The sequence below is a fragment of the Prionailurus viverrinus genome, chromosome A3, assembly GCF_022837055.1.
Source record: "Prionailurus viverrinus isolate Anna chromosome A3, UM_Priviv_1.0, whole genome shotgun sequence".
Taxonomy (NCBI): Eukaryota; Metazoa; Chordata; class Mammalia; order Carnivora; family Felidae; genus Prionailurus; species Prionailurus viverrinus.
Genome location: NC_062563.1, coordinates 30,564,795 through 30,591,125, shown reverse-complemented (window position 1 = coordinate 30,591,125; position 26,331 = coordinate 30,564,795). Strand labels below are relative to the sequence as shown.

The 26,331-nt window shown below is 40.7% G+C and overlaps 1 protein-coding gene across 6 annotated transcripts in view; it reads right to left on the bottom strand.

Moving 5' to 3' along the window:
* Nucleotides 1-26,331, bottom strand: part of PANK2 (pantothenate kinase 2) — a 53,080-nt gene continuing 26,749 nt past the window's right edge. For 2 of the 6 annotated variants that reach the window (XM_047852524.1, XM_047852525.1), the window contains 6 exons: nt 15,448-15,644; nt 10,707-10,960; nt 9,451-9,627; nt 7,050-7,173; nt 5,072-5,197; nt 1-1,625 (listed from right to left, as the gene is read on the bottom strand). In XM_047852524.1, coding sequence (XP_047708480.1) covers nt 1,575-1,625; nt 5,072-5,197; nt 7,050-7,173; nt 9,451-9,627; nt 10,707-10,960; nt 15,448-15,555 — 840 coding nt within the window. In that variant the 5' untranslated portion in view covers nt 15,556-15,644 and the 3' untranslated portion in view covers nt 1-1,574. Of the gene's footprint in view, nt 1,626-5,071; nt 5,198-7,049; nt 7,174-9,450; nt 9,628-10,706; nt 10,961-15,447; nt 15,801-26,331 lie in introns of those variants that run through there. The other 4 variants (XM_047852527.1, XM_047852522.1, XM_047852526.1 and 1 more) reach the window with 4 other exon arrangements.

Genomic DNA, 26,331 nt, shown 5'->3' with positions numbered 1-26,331 from the left:
GGGAAGGTGGGGCCACCAAGCGCAGACGAGATTAGAGGGGACTCGGGCTGAGGCCCGCAAGGGCCAGCAACAGCAGAAGAGAGGCTGACTGGCTCCCGGGAGCCACAAGTCCCATTCCCACAGCTTTCCTCCAGTTCTGCTGGCCTGCACCAGGCTGACAGTACCCACAAACCCACTGGTGCCCAGCTGCATTGAGAGGCGCCCTTGAGAAATGGCCACTCCCTGCCCCGCAAGCAACTGCCCTTGGTCCCAGAGCTGGCACGTGCCTCTGCTGCCCCCACGCGGCCAACACAAAAGGGTGCCAAGGGATCCGACCGACCCTCCTCCCTTGGTGACCCAGCCCTGCACTCTTCCAACCTAGGTCCCTGCCAGGCGCAAGGAGGCTGCAGAGCCTTGAGGTTACCTTCTAGTTCAAAGGCTGCTTTATACAGACCTTTCATGGCCTTCAACAGCAATGCAGGCACAAAAATACACAAGATAAGACTCAAAACAATATTCTATCTCCAAGGGGAAGGTTTTTTAAATTATTCTGCACAGCAGAAAGAAAACGCTCTAAGTCAATCTCTACCGAGACTCCATCTTAAATCTCTATTTACCAAGACTCCTCAAGCTGCCTTTTGAGCCTCGCACATGCAGCCCTCATGCTCAGTCCTACCCCAAGCTCAGAGCCAGCCTTGCCAGCTTCCGGCAAGTAAAAACCTTGAGTGGGAGAGGAAGGCAAAAGTTCCCTACCCTGCCCCTAGGAGTTAATCAATGGACTTCAATTCCTCACTTTCTACCAGCCGGAAACAATCAGATTCTCCCCAATTCCCTGAAAATGTCGATTCGAGAAGTCTGGTTTTAGTCTTCCAGGTGCACTTTTTCTACTAGCTTAACTCCGCTTAACTCCCTACCTCCCACCCCCCCACGCCCCCCCAAGGGCATTCTTCCCAGGGTGGACTAAGTCCCATCTTTCCAGACACACCTTCCCAGGATCTGCAGTGTAGAGTAACCTGGAAATGCCCTTCCCCAAAGTGGCTCAATTGCCAAAATTACAAGTACAGAATTACTCTAAGTTTGCAGAACCTTAAATAAAACATGTTTTTCAATATGTTCACACAGAGGCTAAATGAACACCAGAGTTAATTCACAGATAATGATCTCCAAGGCTATACTGACTACATTGTGATGAGATTACAACATATAGTACTTGCCTTACATTTAGCAAGTTCAACAGGACACAAAACCAGCCAGCTGAACACTGAACAGCTCTCCCCTGAAGTGGCTCCCAGTAAGTGACACGGGGAATTTCAAAAACACATGGCAGGTTTAACAAAGCTATACTGAAGAGCAACTTAACTGCAGCAAATCCTCACTGCCGTGGACATGTCCACTTTTTTTTATATGTATCTTTCCTTAGTGGTTACTAGTTTCGACTAAATTTTTAAGGATTTATCTTGATGACTTAGAAAAATACACTCATCCTTCCTTGCTTTGATTTGGGTAGTACACCATCATAAAATTGAGTAAGTCTCTTAAAAAACAAAAGTTCACAGATCCCATTGTGCAATGTTCCAGGAACCCTCCCCAGGTGATCAGGGGATCTTCAACAGCTCAAGGAGTGCTCCAACGGCTCCAAAATAACCCTGAAAAAAAAGTACACCACAAATGAGAGCAATTTTCCTTAGACTTATTTAAATTACCATAAATATGATTACTAGTGTTAAAGCCAACAGTGCCCTTAATTCCCGATACTGAGCACCTATTTTGCTGAGCTCCAAGGAGCTCCCAGGCTGAGGAGGAGGGCTGGATGTATAAAACACCCGGGCATGCCAGCATGTGAGACCAAAACCCACGGGGAGGGCTGCAGGAGCTATGAGGCCCATGGCAGCTCAGCTCCCTCTGGAAAGAGCCCATACCTGGGCTGCCTCCTGCAGAAGGAGGACGTGAGAAGCAGCAGAGGCCCGGAGCATTTCCAGACAACTAAGGGAAGGCGGGACCTGAAGATTGATGGGGCAGAAAGAGCTGGGGGGGTGGGGGTGGGGGCGGCAGGGGCAGGTCACGGAGGGGGAGGGCCGGACTGGGCTGGGGATGGGAAGGAGAGCAAGAAGAGATTCGGACGGACTCAAGACCTGCCTGAAGAAGGGGAAGAGGGCAGCAGGGAGGCTTAGGTGTCCCCCATACATCTGGTGACAGCCACGAGGGTATAGGAGCAAGAGACGTGGCGAGCAAGAACGGCTTCCATACAGCACGTACAAGGCCGGAGTGCCCCAGGCAGCCAAGCAGCCGCACCCAGGAAGTAACTGGATGTCTGCATTTGGAGCAAGGCAGTGGTTGGGGCAGCACTGGCAGAGGCGGGCAGCAGAGGAGTGGACGACCGTGCCCTAATGGGACATGAAGAGGGGGGACACAGACAGAAAAGCACCATGTGAAAGAGCAACAGAAGAGCCTGGAGAGAGAGCAGAGGCATGAGAGCGAGAAGCAGCAGCTGAAGGAGGACAATGCAAGCCCATCTCCAGAAGTAAGTAGCCAAGGTCAAATACAACCAAGAACCAAGACATGAAAACCCAAAAACAGACAAGAAAAAGAAAAGGACTAGAACAGAAAAATGAGACAAAATCCACACTGGTAAAAAGACAGTGCCTGCGGGCCTCAGAGAACAGTCCTACCAGGATACAGGATCCATCAAGGTCTCCAAGGGACAAGATGCCACAGCAAAGTCCTTTAAGAGTCTCATGCTCTACTGACTGAGCTAGCCGGGCAGTTAGCAAAGTCCTTTAAGAAAGACAAAAAGGACTGAAAAACCAAAGCGGGAAGATCCTGAAAGACATGCTGACGGATTGCAAAGAACGTGCTAACGGTCTCTAAATATCATAAATAACTGAAGTCCACTCCGTTTTCCAAGGAAAGCTTCTCCAAGAAACGTGGCCACACAAGAGAGAAGCTGAAGCCTCTCCTCTCACTCTGTTTCTTGGTTTTAAAAACAGCCAGCCACACGATGAGCATCCTGAGAGGACGCCCATAAGTGCACCAGCTGGCGGAGGGTGGGCTCAGGTGGGCTCACCGGCGGGCACTCGTTTTAGTAGCTGGCTACGCACTCTGTTTCCCGTGGCCTTCTGGATCTTTTATTTTGCAAAAGAAGAGATGAAGTTAACCAATGTAATGCGCTCCACTGAAGACCCAAGACCCACCACCGAGCAGAAGGTGTAAGTCGTTACAAGCTACAAAATGCTAAGATGAGAACAGCAAAGGCAGACAGAGGGCAGAGAGGAATCTATACAAAACTTTCACTTCCCGACTTCACACGGGAAGAGCCTTCATATGTCAGGGCCTAACATATCAAATTTTCACAAGTGCGGCGATCAACACTGGAGTCAGAAGCCTAGATGCAACTGGAAAAAAGACAGCGGGGCCAGCAAGCATAACCAGAGAGGAACATGAAGTCAGCAGGCAGTAAGAATGACAAAACGTAAAACCAAGACTCCACAAAGTGTTCAAATTATAACTGTTACGGTGTGAAGACTAAAAAAAAGAAAAGTTAACCTAAGAAATGAATCTCCACCTTCCGCCTAGGAAAGTTTCAAGAGGTAGAAATGGAGCAGGAGGAAAGTTCTACTGCAATGTAACATTAAAGAGAGTTTCTTTTTATTCTAACATAAAGCAAAATAGAACAGGTCAAAAATCACAAAAAGCAAGATGTATATAAAAGATGTAAGAAACTGAAAGATAATTTGGTACCGATTTATTAATAACATTAAAAGCAAAAAATGTTTAAGCATACAAATTGACGGGCAGTAAATAAGCCAGACAGATCTCATGCACAGCAGGACAAGCAAAGCCAGTAATAATGCAGCACTATCACATCAGGCCAGGTGGCCGCACCAGCGACCACCTCCCAGCACATAAATGTATCAAAGTGACCCGCTGTAAACCTTAAACTTACACAATGTTACACGTCAAATTTATTCAATTAAATTTTTTTTAATAAAATAAAGTTAAACAATTAGATGACTAACCTTTAAGCTTTGATAAGGGGAATCTGTACACCTTGAATTTTAACAATGAACTTAATAAGGGCACTTAAACAGGAAAAACTCAGAGCAACTTTAAAGGAAAAGGCAATCCCTGTAGCACTTCAAATCTTATTCTGCCGATTCCTATAAATACTGTTAAGTAAATATCCACAAACAATTCTGAAAAATGTTTGTGATAGCACTAAGATCCAGCAACACTGGAAATAAATAGTTCAAATGCCCCACAAGCAAGGGGACAGAAGAGAGGTTCCCCTCCATAGCTATGGTCCTATTTTTTTCCCCAAACTGGAAAAATAGAAAGGCACTTTCCCATACAGAATTTCAGGTGGAGCAATTCAATGATTTTCTTCCATTCTGTCATTTCTAGACTGTCTAGGTATGAAGTTCTTATGTGGTTCTAATCTTAGAACGTATTTCTCTGTTTTCAGAACACACATCTTATATAAGTGGCACATGAACTGTATCAACACACAAAAGCCAACATCAAAATGAAAAAAGCAGAACCCTGAGTAAGTGCATTTACAAAATGTAATGGGAAAAACATAATGGATGGTTTGGAAAAAAGTAACACTAGAAATATAGGTGAATGTTTATCAAGGTTTTTTTTCTTTAGAATTGCTAACGTTCAGGGGTGCCTGGGTAGCTCAGTTGGTTAAGTGTCCTACTCTTGATTTCAGCTCAGGTCATGATCCCACAGTTCATGAGACTGAGCCCCTCTGTGCTATCAGCACAGAGCCGGTTTGGGATTCCCTCTCCCCATCTCTGTCCCTCCCCAACTTGTGTGTGCTCGTGCTCTCTCTCTCAAAATAAAGAAATAAATTTTTTTTTAATCTTAAAAAAAATTGCTGACATTCACAGTTAACCAAAAATTTCCCTTGCATTAAATCAGGTAAGAAATTGCTTTTGAACATTACAAAGTTAAACCCTGTATCATACGTCTACAAAAAATTAAGTAAGAACTGCAGTGCAGTCCATTTCACATCTACTTCGAGTTCCAAGCGGTGGGAACTGCATGCCCTTTACACTTGTAACACATCACGAGAAATAAGTCCGCTTACCTCGTGTTCCGAAAAAAGTGCTTTCAACTGCCCCTTGGACCAATAATCCAAAGCATATGCCAAAAGTCGCATGGCGATCGTATTAATTCTCAAGAAATTTCCAACAAATACCACCTGGTTAATGTTCTGAGCACATTAAAAAAAGGTAATTAGTTTTCATCTTAATTTCTGTTCTCTCGTAAAAGCTACCCCAAACAGAGCACCACGTGCATAGTTTTTAGCAGCAACTTGACTGCTGAGCAAAAAATTTAAAAAGTATTTACATTTAATCTAGTTGGTCCAAGGCTACTTAAATTTGAACCCAGATAACTCTGGACCCACCTCAAGCCATGCCAGAAAATGTCACAAGAGAATACAAATTAGGAAAAACATTTGTATTAAGTATGACAAACAGTAACTTCTGGTAAAAGTTTTATACAGAAAAGTAAAAAAAAAAAAAAAAAAAAAAAAAGGAAAGAAAAAAAAGACCCCCAATTCAAACAAAGGAAAGCGACACAAATAAGCAAATTATACAAGAAATATAAGGGACAAAAATTCAACCTCACCAGTAATCCAAGAGAGTAATATTTTAAACCTACTAAAAGCTAGCAGCAGAACAACTAACTGAAGTTCTACCCCAGCGTGAGTAAAGTTGTAGTAACACCAACCCATTCGTTCACTGCCTAAACAGATCTAAGTTAATGCGGCCCTGGTGCAAAGCATCTTGGCAATTCCTACCAAAACGCATAAGCACAGTCATATTCTCTACATGAGAGACCTCGCTCCTGAGTAAGTCCCTCATCAAGAGTAAAATTCAACCAGGGCACCTGGGTGGCACAGTCAGTCGAGCGTCGGACTTCGGCTCAGGTCATGATCTCACGGTCCATTAGTTCGAGCCCCACGTCAGGCTCCGTGCTGACAGCTCGGAGCCTGGAGCCTGCTTCAGATTCTATGTCTCCCTCTCTCTCTGACCCTCCCCCGTTCATGCTCTGTCTCTGTCTCAAAAATAAATAAACATTTTTTTTAAAAAAAGAGTAAAATTCAAAAGAAAAGCTTCACGCTTAAAAATGCCTTACTGCAGAACGATCGCTGGCGAGCAACCCACACCCAGCTCTACAGGAGTGACTTATGACACAGAAACAAACCAAGAACACAGCTGTGTAATTTTAAATACTTGAGTAAAAAATGTCAATTGGCACGTACACCGACACCAACTAATATATCTTATAAAAGCACAGGAAAAGGAACAAGCGATAAAGAAAACAGTAACTAACATATTCAAATGAAGAATGTTTTTAATTACTTGATGCTGATACAGTAGCTTTTTAATTAAAAACGAGACAATCCCCTTTTGTGCCTTTCGAAGTTTCTTTTTTAAGCCGCATGCCTACACGATCCACTGAGCAGAGTAAATGTAAGCAAAACCGCGTGAGCAGGGACAAGTGGCGGAGCCGCAGCATCGGGACCCTGGGGAAGGCCGCTCTCGGTTCTTTCATAGCCCTGTACAATGCTGCTTGACCCGAATGCTACAAGGCAGCACTGTAAAGAAGCTGAAAGCACAAAGACAGCTCGCGGCGGCGCACGGGGTGGGCGCTCCTCGGCTGCCCGCTCTCTTCTCCCGGCCTCGGTGACTCCTCCGGATGCCTTCCCGGGGACTCCGGGCTCGATGGGACTGCTGTCCACCCCGCCTACAACCCCCCCGCACCCCCCCGCTGCCCCCATCACCCGGACTTCTCACTGCCTTCCTACCTTCCTACTTTCCCCTCAAAAGACGTGATTTTACTTTTACATAGTGGCAATATTTATCTTCACTGAGGAAAAAACATCAGTTAAGAGCAGTCTACACTTGAAGAGCTTTAACATGACCAATGAAACTCCACCCCATACAACTATATTCAGGTACTGTGCGGACAAGACAGACGTTGTACACAGGGCTGAGGCCCACTTAGTAAGTTCTGTATTCTCCTCAGAGCATCTAAAGAAATCCAGGTCCCCTTACTTCATTAAGGGCACACATTCTTGCTATTGAGCCAATGTTGTTGGTGATGGTGATCAACGTTGCTCTGGCGAGGTCCTCTTTACTGACAGCCTCTCGCTTCTCCTTACTTATCATGTTTCCAAAGCTGTGAAGGAAGAAAAAAAACATGCGGCCACTGAACCAAAAGGCAACACAGCCCAACGGAACTTGAATGTTACTCTACTAAGATAAATGTGACTTTTAGGGCAACATTGTTCAAATCTTCAAACCATTTATTACAAAATAACAGAGCATCTGTTCAAAGAGAAATGCAACTTGGAAGAAACCGCTCAAGCATTCTTATTAAGTAAATGCCTTTCCCCACAGCTCCCAGTGACATCTAGCACTGATAACAGATCTTTGTACGTCTAGTTAGGACCTCATCAGATCCACTCTAAGGCGCCACTGTGCCTTCCGCAGCCAGAGGACAGCTCCAGGGAGACACCTCTATTGGCAATTCAGTCCCAGCTGCGCAGCCATACCAATCAGCTGAATGGTCACGTTCACAGCTCGGAAACTGCTTTATCAGAGTAAAGCAAAGTGGCGTCCCAGAGTCAACTACGGAAGAGGGTCAGATTTCCCTAGAAGGCCAAGTACTTCAAAGTACTTGTAGAGCAGCACTGCTACATTAATAACCGATCAAAACACAAACCCAATCAGAAAGTGATTAACAGTGCACAAAAGCTGCAAATTCAAACGTAAAACGTGCAGCATTTACAAACTCCCTGAAATTAGCACATAAGCACATATATATATGGTCCTTTACTATCATTTTAAAAAATCACGTGTGGGTGCCTGGGTGGCTCAGTCGGTTAAGTGTGGTTCGTGAGTTCAAGCCCCACATTGGGCTCTATGCTGACAGCTCAGAGCCTGGAGCCTGCTTCGGATCCTGTGTCTCCTTCTCTCTGCCCCTCCCCCACTCATGCTCTCACTCTCTCTCTCAAAAATACAATAAATAAACATTAAAAAAAAATTTTTAATGTGTCCCAATACAAAAAAACAAGTGTTTCTAAATAACTGAAAATAATTTTTTTTTTTTTATTAAAAAAATTTTTTTTTCAACGTTTATTTATTTTTGGGACAGAGAGAGACAGAGCATGAACAGGGGAGGGGCAGAGAGAGAGGGAGACACAGAATCAGAAACAGGCTCCAGGCTCTGAGCCATCAGCCCAGAGCCTGACGCAGGGCTCGAACTCACGGACCGTGAGATCGTGACCTGGCTGAAGTTGGACGCTTAACCAACTGCGCCACCCAGGCGCCCCTGAAAATAAAATTTTTAAAGAACTCCATTTACCATGGCATCAAAGAGAATAAAATGCTTCGAAATATATCTAACAAAAGAAGTGTAACAACCGTACACTGAAAACTACAAATATAACTTTGGAGAAAGAAAGCAAAACTCTAGGGGACACCTGGGTGGCTCAGTCAGTTAGGCATCTAACTCTTGATTTCAGCTCAGGTCATGATCTCAGTTTGTGAGATCAAGCCTGCATCTGGCTCTGCACTCACAGTGGGATTCTCTCTCCCCCTCTTTCTGCCCCTCCCCTCAAAACAAACATTAAAGAAAAAAAAAAAAGCAAAATTCTAAATAAATGGAAAGACATTTTATCTTGGATCAGAAGACTTGATAATGTTAAGATCGCAATACCCTCCAACATGACCTACAAATTCAACAGGATCCCTATCAAAATCGTAAATGCCTTTTTTTGCAGCCACTGACAAAGTGATGGTAAAATTCACATGGAGGGGCTCCTGGGTGGCTTAGTTGGTTGAGCATCCAACTTCAGCTCACATCATGATCTTGCAGTTCACAAGTTCAAGCCCCACATCCGGCTCTGTGCTGACAACTCAGAACCTAGAGCCTGCTTCGGATTCTGTGTCTCCCTCTCTCTCTCTGCCCCTCCCCTGCTCATGCTCTCTCTTTCTCTAAGTAAAAACATTAAATTTTTTTTTAATTCACATGGAAATTCAAACTACTGATTCATGCTACCACATGGATGAACCCTGAAAACATGCTAAGTGAAAAGAAGCCAGTCACAAAAATCTCATAATAGGACACCATTTATATGAAGTGTCCAGAACAAGCAAATCTACAGACAGAAAATATATGAGTGTTTACCAAGGACTGAGGTAGAGGAAATGGGAAGTGACAGCTAATGGATAGAAGGTTTCTTTCTGGGATGATGAAAAGGTACTGAAATTAGACTATGGTAATGACTGCAAAATTCTGTAAATATACTTGAAACCACTAAAATTTACACTTTAAACAGGTGATATTACAGTATGTAAATTAGAGCTGGATAAAACCGTTTAAAAGGAAAAAGATACATCCAATATTTAATATCTTATTCCTGTCTTTCTCAGAACACACACACCCCCTTACCTGGATGCCACAGCCCAGCCCGGCAGTCCAAACCTCTCATAGTCCCCTCCATAAATGTCTCGAACTAGTTTATCCACTTTGGTGCTATCTCCACGAGATGCCATTTCCAGAGCCTCTTCAAAAGTGCTGCAGCCGGTGAGAAGACAGCAGAGACCAAAAAAAGTTCCTCCTCCAAGACTGATTAAAAACAAACAACACAGTATTAGAACATTTTAAAAATAAGAACGGGAAGGTAATTATTTATGAACGGGAAATTATATCCGTACATCAACCCACTCTTGCCCTAACCCAATCCTGCAGATGCCACTGGCAGACAAGACTGCAGAAAGATAAACTCAGGGCGCCTGATACATACCTTGAAGGTACATACTCACGTGAGCCAAAAACAGTGAGGCAAAACACTGGGCCCACCTCCCTGCCTGCGCCCCCAGTGCAGTATGGGCATCTGCTGAGTGTCAGGAGCTTTGGGCCCAGACCTGCCCGCCACACACCCAGGCCACGCTGACACCTCCTCCCTTTGTCTCTCTAAGCCCCCTGTCATCCTGGCTCATCAGTCCCCCACCCCGCAAAGAACTTCTCCATTAATGGTTTTCTCCCCCCAAATTACTCCTCTCATTCTGTAATTCACACCTGTTAAAAAACCTTGTTTATTCCAAACCCCAGCTCCTTGTTTTGCATCTAACGATCTCTAATCCTTAAATCACAGCATATTCACTCTTGCCTGCCACTCACTTCTCCACCCCTTTAGGCTTACCCTCCTCCAATCATGTTTCTGTTGCTCAGCACCTCACCTTCTAGATCTCAGACCATCCCGTGGGTGTGTGTGTGAGTGTGTGCATGTTCACATGTATGTATAAAATCCAGGCCAGTTTCAAAGCTGGGATCTTGCCTTGTCGTCTCCTTATAAGATGCTAACTAGTAGCTTTGGTAACTTTATGGTATATGCACATCATATACTACCTGAGGGCAGGGACTGTGGGCTTCAACAAATCTGCCAATTAAATATTTTACCGAACTATGATAATGAAATATTGAACAATACAGATTAAAGTCAAGAAATCAGAATTTTCAAAGAGAAACGATATTTGTTTGCATAATTCCAGAAAAAAAAACCACTTTTCACATAATTTTTTTTTTTTTTTACTTTTCACATAATTTTAACACATTCTTAAAGGTGTATTTATATGCAATACCTGAAAACTCAGTTTTAGCTCATCACGATATCAAGAGCAATGACCTTTATATAAAAGACCTACCTGGTACCCGTGACCCGCTTGTAATTATCTTTGGAATATACTGCTAAAATGCTAACCCCAGAGCCAATGTTCACCAGAAGCAGAGGGTATGGATTTTTCAAATCAAATGGTAACTTCTGACATTTCTCAGCATCAGCAGGGTTTTCAAAGTAATAGCACTGTGACCGTCCATTGAATCCAACTGAGTCAATGTATAAAATTCCTTTTATTAAACAATCTAGTTCATCAAGTTTGCAAAGCTGAAGGTCACCTATCTGTAATGAAATAAAAATATATTCAGACTTTCTAACAAGCCAAAAATAAAAACTCTGCTTAATAAGGCACCCCTCTACATTAAACAAACCATAGAAGTGCTCACAGATGTGTACTATTCGTACATATGATTTACAGAACAAAGCTGGAGACAAAAAACATGGGGACGATCTGATTAGACAGACCCAAATACACTCCACCTACAAACCACTGCAGCAGCCAGAGAAATGTGCCCAAAACCCAAGCAGAAAACAAGATGTCTACTCACAGGGACCATGAGTCAGGAGCACAGGTGAGATCACCACCTTATTAGAAAGCCAACTCCAAGAAATTCAAGTGACTCAAACACCTGGTGACACATGGCAGGAGCCACAAGGACTCAGACATCTGCCCTCTGAACAACCATCTTCGAAGCTATAGAACAGTATCAAACTAGGCCTCACTTTGTTATTAATAAACAGACGTCAAAGGGCTGCAAAGTATATAATTAGAAGGTAATAAGGTTTTTCACTATCTAAAACCAATTACAGGGCACCTGGGTGGCTCAGTCAGACACGTGTCTGACTTCAGCTCAGGTCATGATCTCACAGTTCATGAGTTCAAGCCCCTCATCAGGCTCTGGGCCGACAGCTGAGAGCCTGGAGCCTGCTTTGGATTCTCCCTCTGTCTGCCCCTCCCCACTCACACTCTGTCTCTCTCTCAAAAATAAACTTTTTTTTTTAATTTTTAAATAAATAAAAAATAAACCAACTATAGTCCCTGGAGGATGAGAAGATTTTAGCAGTATCAAAATTTACAAGGGTTACCAATGTAATCCACTTAAATAACAGAATGATTATTATTCATATTAGAAAGCAATGTACAGGATCAATTAAGAACGAAAAGGATCTTCAGTCATTAAGAACTGAGGTGGGAAGAACTCCAAGACATGCTGTCAGTCAAAAAAGCAAGTTGAGAAACACTTCATAATACGTGACCCTAACTAACGTGCCTATGTGTAAAGCCAAGTTTACATGCACCTGTGTGTGTCATACAGTCATGCAGAGAACACTAAAAAGATACATAAACTTCTAACAGTGGTGACTCTGGAGAGATGGCATAAAGAAACATCTCCACTTGGGGCACCTGTGTGGTTCAGTCAGTTAAGCATCTGACTTTCACTCAGGCCATGATTTCCAGGTTCATGAGTTCGAGCTCTGTGTCAGGCTCTGTGCTGACAGCTCAGAGCCTGGAGCCTGCTTCTGATACTGTGTCTCCCTCTCTCTCTGCCCCACCCCTGCTTGATCTCTCTCTTTCTCTCTCAAAAATAAACATTAAAAAAAAATTCCCCCCACTTTACTTGCTGAACTTCCAACCCACGTGAATGTTTACAAGCACGTACACTCCACCTATGTGACAAAGGTAAAAACTGCCTCCTAAACCCCTTAACAGCACCTACTTCTGTTTACAAGCGCGTCCAGCCCTGCAAGTCCTCCCCGTTTAAGTCAACTCTCACTTGATTACATTTCTACTCAATTTATTCTGATCCACAGCAAAGAGGGAAATTAACAGGTAACTTCATCTTAATCTTTAATCCCTAAGTAAGAATATTAAATTACTCCTCTGACCAAACCCAAGCCCTTGAAGTATTCATCACTGTCCCTATGGCACCTGCTCATGCCCTCTCTACTGAGATGAATTCAAAACCAACTTCCTGCATGTGAATCTGAATTTCCTCTTCTGTATCTCCTTTTTTGTATTTTCATTTCATCACTTTACACTGGTAGCCTAGTGGAGCCCAAACAGTTGGTCTCCTTTTTCTTTCTACAGTTTTTTTTTCCTTTTCCTTTCTAGAATTCCTGTCATCCTCAAGTGTCCTGCTAATTCCTAATGAATCCCAGCCCCTAAGTGATAGATGAATAAATGCATAGCTAATTTCATTAATGTAAGGTATTCATAACATAATGTGTTACACCAACAAGCAAACCCAGTATGTTAAGAAATTTGATTCACATTAAAAGTCAACGCACATTAAAAGTAGGGACACCTAGGTGGCTCAGTCAGTTAAGCGTCCAACTCTTGATTTCAGCTCAGGTCATGATTTCAGTCATGAGATTGGTTGTGAGATAGAGGCCCATATCGGGCTCCACACTGAGCATGGAGCCTGCTTAAGATTCTCTCCCTCTGCCCTCTCCCTGGCTTGCACTCTCTCTCTCTCAAATTTAAAAAAAAAAAAAAAAAAAAAAAAAAAAAGGCAACAAAATAAACTCAGTATTTTGAAAAAATATTCCACTGTGGTTTATTAAATACTAGTTACTTTTAATGCACAAAGAGCATTTGATAGGCATTTCATTTTCCTATAATTTTCAAGGACAGCACTGGTGCATTCAAATGAGAAACCCGAAAGCCTAAGAACCGATTTCTAAGGTCTAAAATTCACTTTGCACCGTCCCCTTGAATTACCATACAATGCTGAACCTCTGGAAACAGCCTGAATGGTTTTCAAATATGTTCCAAAGGGCATCTATACAGGGTCCTGCAAAAAGTTTTCTCCTTTACCCATCAGTTATGATCCAGAGTCCACTATGAGGCTTCCACAAAGGAAGGGAACCGTCTCTACTCCAACTAAACTTCCTCTTTCCTCACTGCTGGAAGAGAAACCACTAAAAACCAACCACCAAAAGAAATTCAGGCAAAGAATATTAAAACTTGATAAAAATTCATGTCAATCCTATATTAGGATTATGGTCAGTAACAGGAGAAAGTCAGGAGAAAGAAGACAAAGAAAGAGGATGTCACAAACCACACAATGACACATGGAGAAAAAAAGAAAGGTAAAACAATAAAGGCAAAGGCAGAATCTCTAGAATAACATTCTCATTAGTGGCATTAAAAACACAATCACTGGGGATGCCTGGGTGGCTCAGTCAGTTAAGTGTCTGACTTCAGCTCAGGTCATGATGTCATAGTCCATGAGTTCGAGCCCCTCATCAGGCTCTGTGCTGACAGCTCAGAACCTAGAGCCTGCTTTGGATTTTGTGTCTCCCTCTCTCTGCCCCTCCCCTGCTTGCCCCTGTCTCTCTCTTTCTCTCAAAAAGTAAATAAACACACAAAAAAAATTTTTTTTAAAAAACCATAGTCACTGAAGATATTTTCAATCTATTCTGACCCTGAAAGTCAGAGTTTTGGCCAATTCACTTGTCTACTCTCCCACCTACCCCACAACCACATCCACCCCTCAATGGACCTAGCCTCAAGGCCTTGCACACAGTGTTACTAAATGAAAACAAAGTCAGGCACCCACTGGCACTCCCCCAGCATCCAGACATGATTCAGAGACACATATAACAAGAGTGCAGAACAGTACACATCAGAAGGCATTTGGGGAGAGAAGGCTCTGCTGTTAACCATTTCAGACTAGCCCTGAGACCAAGAGGCCACTGCTTTGGACCAGCATTCCTTGTTTTTTTAATAGTAACCTTGCCAGGAAACAATTGAGGGGGACAAGAGAAATTATGTGGTAGACGAAATTGGAAACAATTTTTTTTTTGAGAGAGAGAGAGAGAGAGAGAGGGCACAAGTGAATAAGGGGCAGAGAGAGAGAGAGAAACAGGGCTCACCCAAAGCAGGGCTCGTGTTCACTCGATGCAGGGCACAAACTCACCAGAAGTAAGACTCGAGCTCACCCAATGTGGGACTTGAACTCATGAACTGTAAGATCATGACCTTAGCCCAAATCAGATGCTTAACGACTGAGTCACCCAGGCGCCCCTGGGAAAAATTTTATGACATGAAATGACTTTTTTTTAATTTTTTTTTTTAAAGGAGGCTCCATGCCCAATGTGGGGCTTGAACTCACGACCCTGAAATCAAGAGTCACATATTACACCAACTGAGCCAGCCAGGTGCCCCAAAATTGTTTTTCCAATCTCACTGTTCAAGATTTTTAACATTTTTTATTTTAGAAAAAGAGAGTGTGAGTGACCGGGGGAGAAGGGCAGAAGGCAAGAGGGGGAGGGGGAGAGAGAGAGAGAACGAGAATCCCAAACAGGCTCCACACTCAGCACAGAGCCTGACACAGGACTTGATCCCACGACCCTGGGATTGTGATCTGAGCCTAAATCAACAGTGAGACGCTCAACCAACTGAGCCACTCAGGTGCCCCAAGATTTTTTTTAATAGTAATTGCTATACCCAACATGGGGCTCAAACTCATGACCCCAAGATCAAGAGTCACACACTCTTCCAAATGAGCCAGCCAGATGCCCCTCATAGTTTTCAGACCTAATGACCTGTTCCTTGTAGGTAGTTCCTCAGACTGCTTATCACAGCTTTATTATAATCTCTAGATGGCAACTCCAGACTATGACTCAATTTACATCTCTCTAATCTTAATCGGGTGAAAACTCAAGTTCCATTAGAAATGGAAATGATTCCACCACTTGCTACTGGTATTATTTTTAACGATCCGATTACCATAAATTGTATGTAAGCTAAAAAAAATACATACTGTGAGAAAATCCTGCTCAAATTTGTACGCTCCACCTCCAGTGGCACAAAAGACAGTGTGAAGACTCGAGAAGTTTTTATCTCTGCCCATCTGAATAAAAGCAGGCATGTCATGAGTGGGAAAGCGTATAAAGTGCAGGTTGCCCTTGCGTCCACACAGAGTCAGGTCCTTCAGCTCCAGGTGCACATCCCGAATACCTGTGGACCCATAAGCCACATTGGAGGTCAGGTACTTCCGAATGCTTTTAAGACTTTCCACCTCTTCTTCTTCTTCTTCAGCAGTGATGTCTTTGGGTTCAAAATAAACCAGCTTAACCAGGGTTCCACCAATATCCAAGCCAAACCATGGAAAAACTAAATGGGAAAGGAAAAAAAAAGTCAGAAAAGACTTTTGGGAAAAGAAACAGGATTCTGTCTGATCTGGAAAATACTTTAAAAAAAAAGTCACTGGCACAAAAACAGACACTCAGATCACTGGAACAGAATAGAGAACCCAAAAATGGACCCACAAACATATGGCCAACTAATCTCTGACAAAGCAGGAAAGAGTATCCAACGGAATAAAGACAGTCTCTTCAGCAAATACTGCTGGGAAAACTGAACAGCAACATGCAGAAAAATGAGCCTGGACCATTTTATTACACCATACACAAAAATAAACTCAAAATGGATGAAAGACCTAAATGTAAGACAGGAAGCCATCAAAATCCTCGAGGAGGAAACAGGCAAAAACGTCTTTGACCTTGGCCACAGCAACTTTCTTACTCAACACGTCTCCGGAGGCAAGGGAAACAAAAGCAAAAATGCACTATTAGGACCTCATCAAAATAAAAAGCTTCTGCACAATGGGCGCCTGGGTGGCTCAGTCGGTTGAGCATCCGACTTCTGCTCAGGTCATGATCTCGTGGTCTGCGAGTTCGAGCCCCATGTCGGGCTCTGTGCTGACAACTCAGAGCCTGGAGCCTGCTTCTGATTCTGTGTCTCCCTCTCTCTCTGCCCCTCCCCTGCTCATGCTCTCTCAAAATGCTCGAAAACAAAAATAAGCATTAAAAAAAAAATTTTTTTTTTTTTAAAAAGCTTCTACACAGGGAAGGAAACAATCAGCAAAACTAAAAGGCAACCAACAGAATGGGAGAAGATATTTGCAAACAACATATCATATCAGATAAAGGGTTAATATCCAAAATCTATAAAGAATTCATCACACAAACTCAACACCCAAAAAACAAATAATCCAGTGAAGAAATGGGCAAAAGACATGAATAGACACTTCTCCAAAGAAGACATCCAGATGGCCAACCGACACATGAAAACATGCTCACAACATCACTCATCATCACGGAAATTACAAATCAAAACCACAATGAGATACCACCTTACACCTGTCAGAATGGCTAACATTAACAACTCAGGCAACAACAGATGTTGGCGAGGATCCAGAGAAAGAGGACCTCTTTTGCACTGCTGGTGGGAATGCAAACTGGTGCAGCCACTCTGGAAAACAGTATGGAGGTTCCTCAAAAAATTAAAAATAGAACTACCCTATGACCCAGCAATTGCACTACTAGGCATTTATCCAAGGGATACAGCTGTGCTGTTTCAAAGGGGCACATGCACCCCAATGTTTATAGCAGCACTATCAACAATAGCCAAAATATGGAAAGAGCCCAAATGTCCATCGATGGATGAATGGATAAAGAAGATGTGGTGTGTGTGTGTGTGTGTGTGTGTACACATACATGTATACACACACACACCACATCTTCTTTATCTTTTATGTATATAAATGTGTATATATGTATATATATACATATCTTTATCTTTTATGTGTGTGTGTATACACACACACACACACACACACACACACACACACACACACACACAATGGAGTATTACTCAGAAATCAAAAAGAATGAAATCCTGCCATTTGCAACTACGTGGATGGAACTAGAGGGTATTACGCTAAGTGAAATTAATCAGTCAGAGAAAGACAAGTATCATATGGCTTCACTCATACAAAGAATTTAAGATACAAAACTGATGAACATAAGGGAAGGGAAGCAAAAATAATATAAAAACAGGGAAGGGGACAAAACATTAAGAGACTCTTAAATATGGAGAACAGAGGGTTACTGAAGGCTATGGGGGGGAGTGGGCAAAATGAGTAAGGGGCATTAAGGAATCTACTCCTGAAAACATTGTTGCACTGTATGCTAACTTGGATGTAAATTTAAAAAAATAAAAATAAAAAACATATTTTTTAAAATGTATTATTTCAAAAAAAGTCACAAAGATCAGGAAGAAAAACATCAAAATATTGAGTCAACCCAGCCCTCTTGCACAAATAAGCCCAAACTACACATTCATTTTTTAATGAAATATTAAAAAACAACAAAATGACTACCCATGAACCTCAACTTTGAAAAAAACAAAAAAAAAGATTGAGAATGAAAATCTACATCCTTCCTCTTGGCTCAAAGAAGAAATGTTGAAACTTTTCAGAGCTCTGGTTTAGTATGCAAACTAGAAATAGAGGAAATTTCCAACCTTATGTAACATGTAAGCTCCAGTGGTCAATTTCTCAAACCCTGATGTCCCCAAAATAAAAGGTTTCAAAGGACTTTATGGTAACATATTTTAGAGTTAATATCTGTTCCCAAAAAATCCTTCCCAAAAAATAGCTTCAGGAGATCAGATCAAAATGGACTGCACAGACTGCCTTGCCCTCCTAGCTTAGATCGCAGAAATGACTAAAGATACAGATTTACTGATGTATTATTTTCCAAAATAATTCCAGGAAACAAGAAATGATAGGATCAGCAAAACTAAGTTGATAAGGGCAGTAACTGTCCAGAACCCTAAAAAGAAGAATGCTATAAAAAACAAACAAACAAACAAACAAACAAACTGGGAATAAATAAACAAACAGTGCCTGGGTGGCTTCGTTAGCTGGGCATCCAACTCATGATCCCAGGGATTAAGCCCCTCTTTGGGTCTGCACTGAGGAGGGAGCCTGCTTGAGATTCTCTCTCTCTTTCCCTCTGCCCCTCTCCCCCACTCAAGCTCTCAATTTCTCTCATAAATAAATAAATAAATAAATAAATAAATAAAATAAATAAAATAAATAAAATAAATAAAATAAATAAAATAAATAAAATAAATAAAAATAATAAAATAAAAATAAATAAAAATAATAAAATAAAAATAATAAAATAAAATAAAAATAATAAAATAAAATAAATAAAATAAAATAAATAAAATAAAATAAATAAAATAAATAAAATAAATAAAATAAAATAAAATAAAATAAAATAAAATAAAATAAAATAAAATAAAATAAAATAAAATAAAATAAAATAAAATAAAATAAAATAAAATAAAATAAAATAAAATAAAATAAAATAAAATAAAATAAAAATTGGGAGCAGCTATGAAGGCTGGGAGAGTACACAGGTGCTCCATCAAGCTGTACATAGGAGTGGCTGCCATGGAGAAACAGGGACAGGCTCTGGTGGTCATGGGTGATCTGGTGGGGAATGCATCTGGTGCAACTGAACAGACCAACCACTTCCCTCTACTGAGAACCACTCCCCACACCTCCACCCCTCCAGAGGCAAAGTCTTCATTAAACACAAGCACTTCAGCCAAAGACTCAGAATGGCACCCACCCAAGTAGCTACTATCACCCCAGAAGAAATGAGGAGACATGTATCTGGACATATATTCCTACAATCCACCTTCAGAAATAGGTAAAGAGATACTGCATCCACTGACAGAAAAGCAATCCTCAAAATAGAGATGATCACTTCACAAATTAGAATCACCAAAAGGGATATCTACACCACAAAAACGAGAAACTAAACATCTTTAGAAAAAGTTTCAGAAACAGGAGACTTAAAAAGAATCATAATTATCCTCAGGGGTAAAATGAGAAGAAACTAAGAAATGATTGCCATCTGTGGTTGTTAACTGCACGAATCCACACATGATAAAATTATATAGAACTAAATACATATACACAAAAGAGTTTTTGTATAACTGGTTAGGTCTAAGTCAAGTCTGTGAACTGTATCAGTGTTAATTTCTTAGTTGGGGGTTGTGAAGCTTTGGAAACCAGAAAAAGAGGGAAGGGGACAAACTAGTATACACTTGACAGAGATCAGTCTCAAAAACAGGCTGAGTAAAAGAAGCCTCACACAAAGGCTACATGCTATATGATTCCACGCATATGAAACTCCAGGAAATGCAAAGCAATCATTTCTGCATTTGATAGGAAGTAGATTGTAGGCTGGGGGAGGAAGTGGAGGGAAGGACTATAGGAGCAGAAGAAAACTTTCTGTATTAACCTAAACCTTTTTTTTAAATACAGATGTAATTTACTGTCAAGTTAGCTAGCTAACATAGTGTGTATACGGTGTGCTCTTGGCTTCGGGAGTAGATTCCCATGATTTATCACTTACATACAACACCCAGTGCTCATACCAACAAGTGTCCTCCTCAATGCCCATCACCCATTTTCCCCACCCCCCAGCCTCCCCACACCCTTCCAGCCTCAGTTTGTTCTCTGTATTTAAAAGTCTCTTATGGTTTGCCTCCCTGTTTGTAACTATTCATGTATTTTTTTCCTTCCCTTCCCCCATGGCCTTCTGTTAAGTTTCTGAACTTCCACGAATGAGTGAAAACATATTTGTCTTTCTCTGACTGACTTATTTCACTTAGCAAAATGTCCTCCAGTTCCATCCACATTGTTGCAAATGGCAAGGTTTCATTCCTTTTCACTGTTGAGTAGTATTCCATTGGGGGGGGGGGGCCACATCTTCTTTATCCATTCATCAGTTGATAGACATTTGGTAGTAACCCAAATCTTGATTGTTGGAGGTGAAGGGAGAGCTCCATGGGTGTGTCTATATATCTGTCAAAATGCATGGAATTATACACTTTAAATAGATGCAGTTGCTTGTATGTAAATTGTTCCTCAATAAAGAGTTTTATAAAATAAGAAAAAGGAAAAAATCTATTTCCAAAATAAAGCTCAAAAGATGTATTTAACAGCAAAATAGGCAAAGAAAAAAATGGAAAACAAAACTAAGAAATTCTCCCCAAATCCTCTCAGGTATGAAGGAAAAGTAGATATATATAGAAATACAGAACCATAACTTCTGTGAGTCCCAGAAATTTCCTGGGGAAGGCAGAGGAGGAAAGACATAAATCATCAGGTTCACTAAGTGTCAAGCAAAACCAATTAGTGGCAAACAGACAGACAGACTTAGACACATCCTATTGAAATGTCAAGAAATCCTAAACACTTCCAAAGACAAAAGCATATTCCTACAAAGATACATAAATCACATAAAGATGGAAATGGATTTTTCATCAGCGATATAGATGCTAGAAGATAATGGAGCACTAGCTTCAAAGTTATAAGGAAAAAGACTTTGAAACATATCCAGCCAAATCAGCTTTCAAGGAGGAGTGCAAAAGAAATTTTCACACATGAAAGAACTCAATGTTTACTACTCAAAGACCTTCTCTGAAAAGAAAAAAAAAAAAAAAAAAGGACCTTCTCTGAAATAATTAGTAAATGCCTTCCAATATAATTTTAAAAGCATCCAAATATGAGCTTTAAGAAACAATGATCAGCAAAGGAAACAATACATGTGACTTTCTGAAAAATCAGCAATCTGGAACTAAAATATATGATTTCAACATAGGAAGCTGAAAAGGGAAGTGAGAGACAAGTGAAGCAAACAGTAGCTCTGTCTTGATAGGGAAAAGAAGATACAAATTCTGATTAATTCTAAATAAGAAGAAAAAAGTGATAGTTTAAATACATCAAAAATGTACAGGTAACTCTAGAAGAAAAGAAAATGAACAGATGACCTCCAAACAACTATGGAAACAAATCAGTTCAAAAACAAAGAAAAAAAATATGGCAAATACAAAACAAAAAAGGACAGGAATGAACACAAATACATCAGTAATCACTAATAGGTCAAATTACCCTTCTACAGAAGAAATTTGATTATATGCTTATATATTATATATACATTTAAGATAATACAAGTAGACTGAGGTAAATATACGGCAAAACACACACGAGAGAGTCCTATCATAAAGAGTTGGATGCTTTAAGATGAAAACAGCATTCAGTCAAAAATACTCAAATCAAAATCTTAAGCACCTCACTGGAGATGGATATACCAGATAGAACAGGTGACATATTTAGGAACCATGATAAGTTAAAGTCAAACCTTATGTATCAAGACCAGCACCGCACTTAACAGGGACTACTTTGCTCACATGAGAGGTGCCCCTCCAAACAGCTATCTACCAAGGAAATAGGATTCACAACTCCCATCTTACACTCACTTGCCATTATACATTCACTGACCAATTGGTGGGTAGAATCACTGGCACCATTTATTTAACAGACTTGAAATATATATATACTTGAATCTGGGTAAGCAAAACGAATTCCTGAATAATGCTACTCCACGTATTAAGCAAATGTTAACAGAAATTAAGTACAATACTAGCAGACTAAATAAAATTCAAAACAAAAAGGATTAAAAAGGAATAAAAAGAAACTGTATCATGAGCATAAAAGAAATAGAACTGATGTGATCCTAACAAATGCTTCAAAAATATTAAAAACAAGGAGAAACTGACAAATCCACACAACAATGTGAGAATGACACAGGTATCAGAAATCTGTACTCTCTCTCACACACACACACACACACACACACACAATAAAGGTAGAGAGGATCTGAATATAAAGCTAGTAAGGTGAATCTATGAAACATAACCCTATCAAAAAAAAACCAAATACACCTTCCTTTCAAATACCTATAAACCATACAAATTAACTGCACAAGCTTAAAGAACCTCAAACTCCAAAGAACAAAAACAAACCACATTCACTTTCCACAATAACTCAACATTATGAATTAATCCAACAAACACAAAGAAATAAATCTCTCCACCTGAAAATTTTTAAACCCACTTCTTTTAACTCTGAAATAAAAGAAGAAATCAAAACAAAATTTATTTTTGGATGAATGACAATAAGAACATTATGTACCAAAATCAGTAAGATACACCCTCCATGGTACCCGAAGGGAAATTTCTGGCCTTAAAAGTTTATCAAATGGATGCAAAAAAGAAAACTTGAATAAAAAGGGAAATGTCACACACAATTTGAAATGCTAGAAAAAGAATAAATTAGATCCAAAATAAGCAGAAGGGAATTATTAAGAACAAAAGCAAGATGTAGGGGTGCCTGCGTGGCTCAGTTGGTTGGATGTCCAACTTCTGTGCTGACAGCTCAGAGCCTAGAGCCTGCTTCAGATTCTATGTCTCCCTCTCTCTCTGCCCCTTCCCCACTCACACTCTCTCAGAAATAAACATTAGGGGCGCCTGGGTGGCGCAGTTGGTTAAGCGTCCGACTTCGGCCAGGTCATGATCTCGCGGTCCGTGAGTTCGAGCCCCGCGTCAGGCTCTGGGCTGATGGCTCAGAGCCTGGAGCCTGTTTCCGATTCTGTGTCTCCCTTTCTCTCTGCCTCTCCCCCGTTCATGCTCTGTCTCTCTCTGTCCCAAAAAATAAATAAACGTTGAAAAAAAAATTTTTTTTAAAGAAATAAACATTAAAAAAAGAAAAAATGTTTTAAAGAGATGTAAATGAAATTAGAAAAACATGATCATCATGAACACCACAGGAGAGCTGACCAATAACATCAAGCTTTGAAAAAGCCATTAAAACAGACAAATTTCTGGTAAGTATATCCAAGAAAAAGAAAGAAGATACAGCTTTTCTTTAAAAAAAAAAAAAAAAAAAGAAAAATCAAAGAGTATGTAACCAGAGACTACGTGAGTGTACAATTTCATAGTAAGTTTAAAATGTACACCAGAAAATTAGCAAGAAAAAATACAGTACAAAAAGTGGCTCAAAATAAGATCCAAAACACAAATCAAAAGCACTGAAAAATTTTAAAAAGATGTGAAAGATCTTTCACCCAAACAAGAACAAAAAAGCACCAGGCCTTAATGGTTTCCAGGCAAACCTTTAAAAGCTTCTAGATTACAGAAAAATCTAAAAAGATTCCTAAGTCATTCTAACCTCATACCAAAACTACAGAAGAGGGGCACCTGGGTGACTCAGTAAGTTGAGCATCCCACTCTTGATTTTGGCTCAGGTCATGATCTCAGTTCATGGGATTGAGCCCCATGTTGGACTCTGCAATGAGTGTGGAGCCTGCTTAAGATTTTCTTTCTCTTTCTCTTTCTCTCTCTCTCTCTCTCCCCCCCGCCCACTCCCCACATTCTCTCTGGAAAAAAATAAACTAGAAAAGAAACATCTCACAACAAAATGCATTAAATTACTAAACAATGTCCAGTTGTGCAGTAAGAGTAATTAACCATAGTCAACAGATATTCTTCTCAGGAAGGCAAAAAGATGGTTTTCACGTTAGATTCCAAAAAATAACAACAATACTTAGAGACAAATCTTAGTACTAAATATGTACAATAGCTATTAAAATAGTGTACTGAAAATCAGAGCAGCGGAAAGATTCCTGTTCCAGGAAAAAACACTGAGTATTATTAAAATGTCAATTCTCCAAGTTAACCTAACAATGTCAATGCAATTCTAATGAGAACACTATGGCTGACTCCCCAGCAGCCATTCCACCTCAGTCCCAGGCAGGGACAGTCCTGAATTTTTTTTACACCTACAAAAATTCCATTCCCAATGACAGGCCTGACCCAAACTGGCACAGGTCATGAAAAGTCTGTCCCTGGCACCTATAAGAAAAGTTTCTTCACTCAAGAAAGCAATAGTGCTAAATAGGATTGAAGCAAGGAGATTAGATTCCTAATTTCTGACCTGTAGTGCCATTTTTTTTAATGTTGATTTTGAGAGAGAGCAAGAACGAGAGTGGGCATATGCTCAGGCAAGCAAGCAGGGGAGGGGCAGAGAAAGAAAAGAGAGAAAGAGAATTCCAAGCAGGCCCCGCACTGTCAGCGCAGAGCCCAACTCGAGCTCATGAACGGTGAGATCATGATCTGAGCCAAAATCAAGAGCCGTAGGCTTAACCAACTGAGCCACCCAGGCACCCTGTGCCATTCTTTTAACCATCAACTTTAGGAAGCCACCAACCTGTAATTACCACAGACACAGCACTCCACCAACAAACATATCACATCAATAGGATTAGAATCTTGAAGTCTGGGTGGTTCAGTGGTTACGAGTCAGACTCTTGATTTCAGCTTAGGTCATGATCTCACAGTTCATGGGTTCGAGGCTGGCATAACGCTCTGTGCTGGGAGCATGGAGTGCCTGCTTGGGATTCTCTCTCTCCCTCTCTCTGCCCCTCCCCTGCTCTCCCTCTCTCTCTCAAAATAAATAAACTTTTTTTTTAATAGGACTGGAATCTGAAGGTCTGGACAAACCTAAGACCAATGGAAGATTTTATAATGCTTAAAGCAAATTAAGCTTTACTCCCATTTCCTTAGATTAAAAAATTTAAACATTAACATATAGCTATTATGTGTTAAATGATTATCTATTAACAGTCAAGCACTCTATTAGGCACTTGACTGCATAAATTTATTTAATGTTTGCAACGATCATATAAGGCAAGTACTATAATCATCCCACTTTACAGATTAAGAAACTGAAGTGCACAAGAGTCCAAGGTCACAATCAAGAAAAGGCAGAGGTAGGGACTCAAACCCAGATTTCCTAAATCCTTTCACAAGCATTTTCAACAAGTGTCTATACAAACCTAAGAGCACAAAACACACACCCTTGAGTTAATAAGAAAATAAAATTACGAGTTTAATAAAAATCACATACTTTAAAAAATTAGGAGGATCAACAATATATAAAGAAAAATAAGGAGTCTTAGGCAGAGCTCAGTTCATATGCTTGTTACAGACTTTAACGGTTTCTGGATTTTTCTCTGTACTACTCATCAAACGATTTACGTACCCAAGAACTGAGAAACACTGAGAAGCACAGGAGGTCCATTAGACACATGTTCTCTGATAATGGCTGAGAGAATTATGCCAGGCCATATAATTGTTATTTCAAAACATTCAACTGCCCAGAGGGATTAGATTCCCATCACTGACTGCAGACTGCCTCATATACTATAACATAATGAATACTGGAATAAGCTTTCTAATCCTTGTTCAAAACACTGTTTCTGGTGGGAAAAGGAACCTCTGCTATACCATCACAGTCTTCATATCTCACCAACAGAATACTTATTCATCACTTCCAATTACTGAATTATTCCATTAATTTTCACAGATATTTTAGTCTGTTTGCAACCCTTCACATATATCCTGGTATTAAGGCCTCCAAGGCACTCAGTCTAGACAATCTACACTTGACTTAGAATTTAAACTCTGCCTCACAGGTTATTTATGTAAAACCATCTGTAGCACCACGTCTGTCTCATGATAGGTCTCAACAACTTAAAGGCTTTCAAATGGGAAATAAGTGGTGTATAAAAATGTGCTGTTTTCCAATACTATGAACCACATCTTTACCAGACCAATGTGGTTAAGATATTGCAAACCCAAATCTCTGGGCCGATCTAGACAGCAATCCTTGGCATCAATTAAAAGGCCTACTTTAATAATATTCTTGGGGCACCTGGGTGGCTCAGTCGGTTGGGCGTCCGACTTTGGCTCAGGTCATGATCTCGCAGTCCGTGAGTTCGAGCCCCGCATCGGGCTCTGTGCTGACAGCTCAGAGCCTGGAGCCTGTTTCAGATTCTGGGTCTCCCTCTCTCTCTGACCCTCCCCCGTTCATGCTCTGTCCCTCTCTGTCTGAAAAATAAACGTAAAAAAAAAAAATTTTTTTTAATTAAAAAAA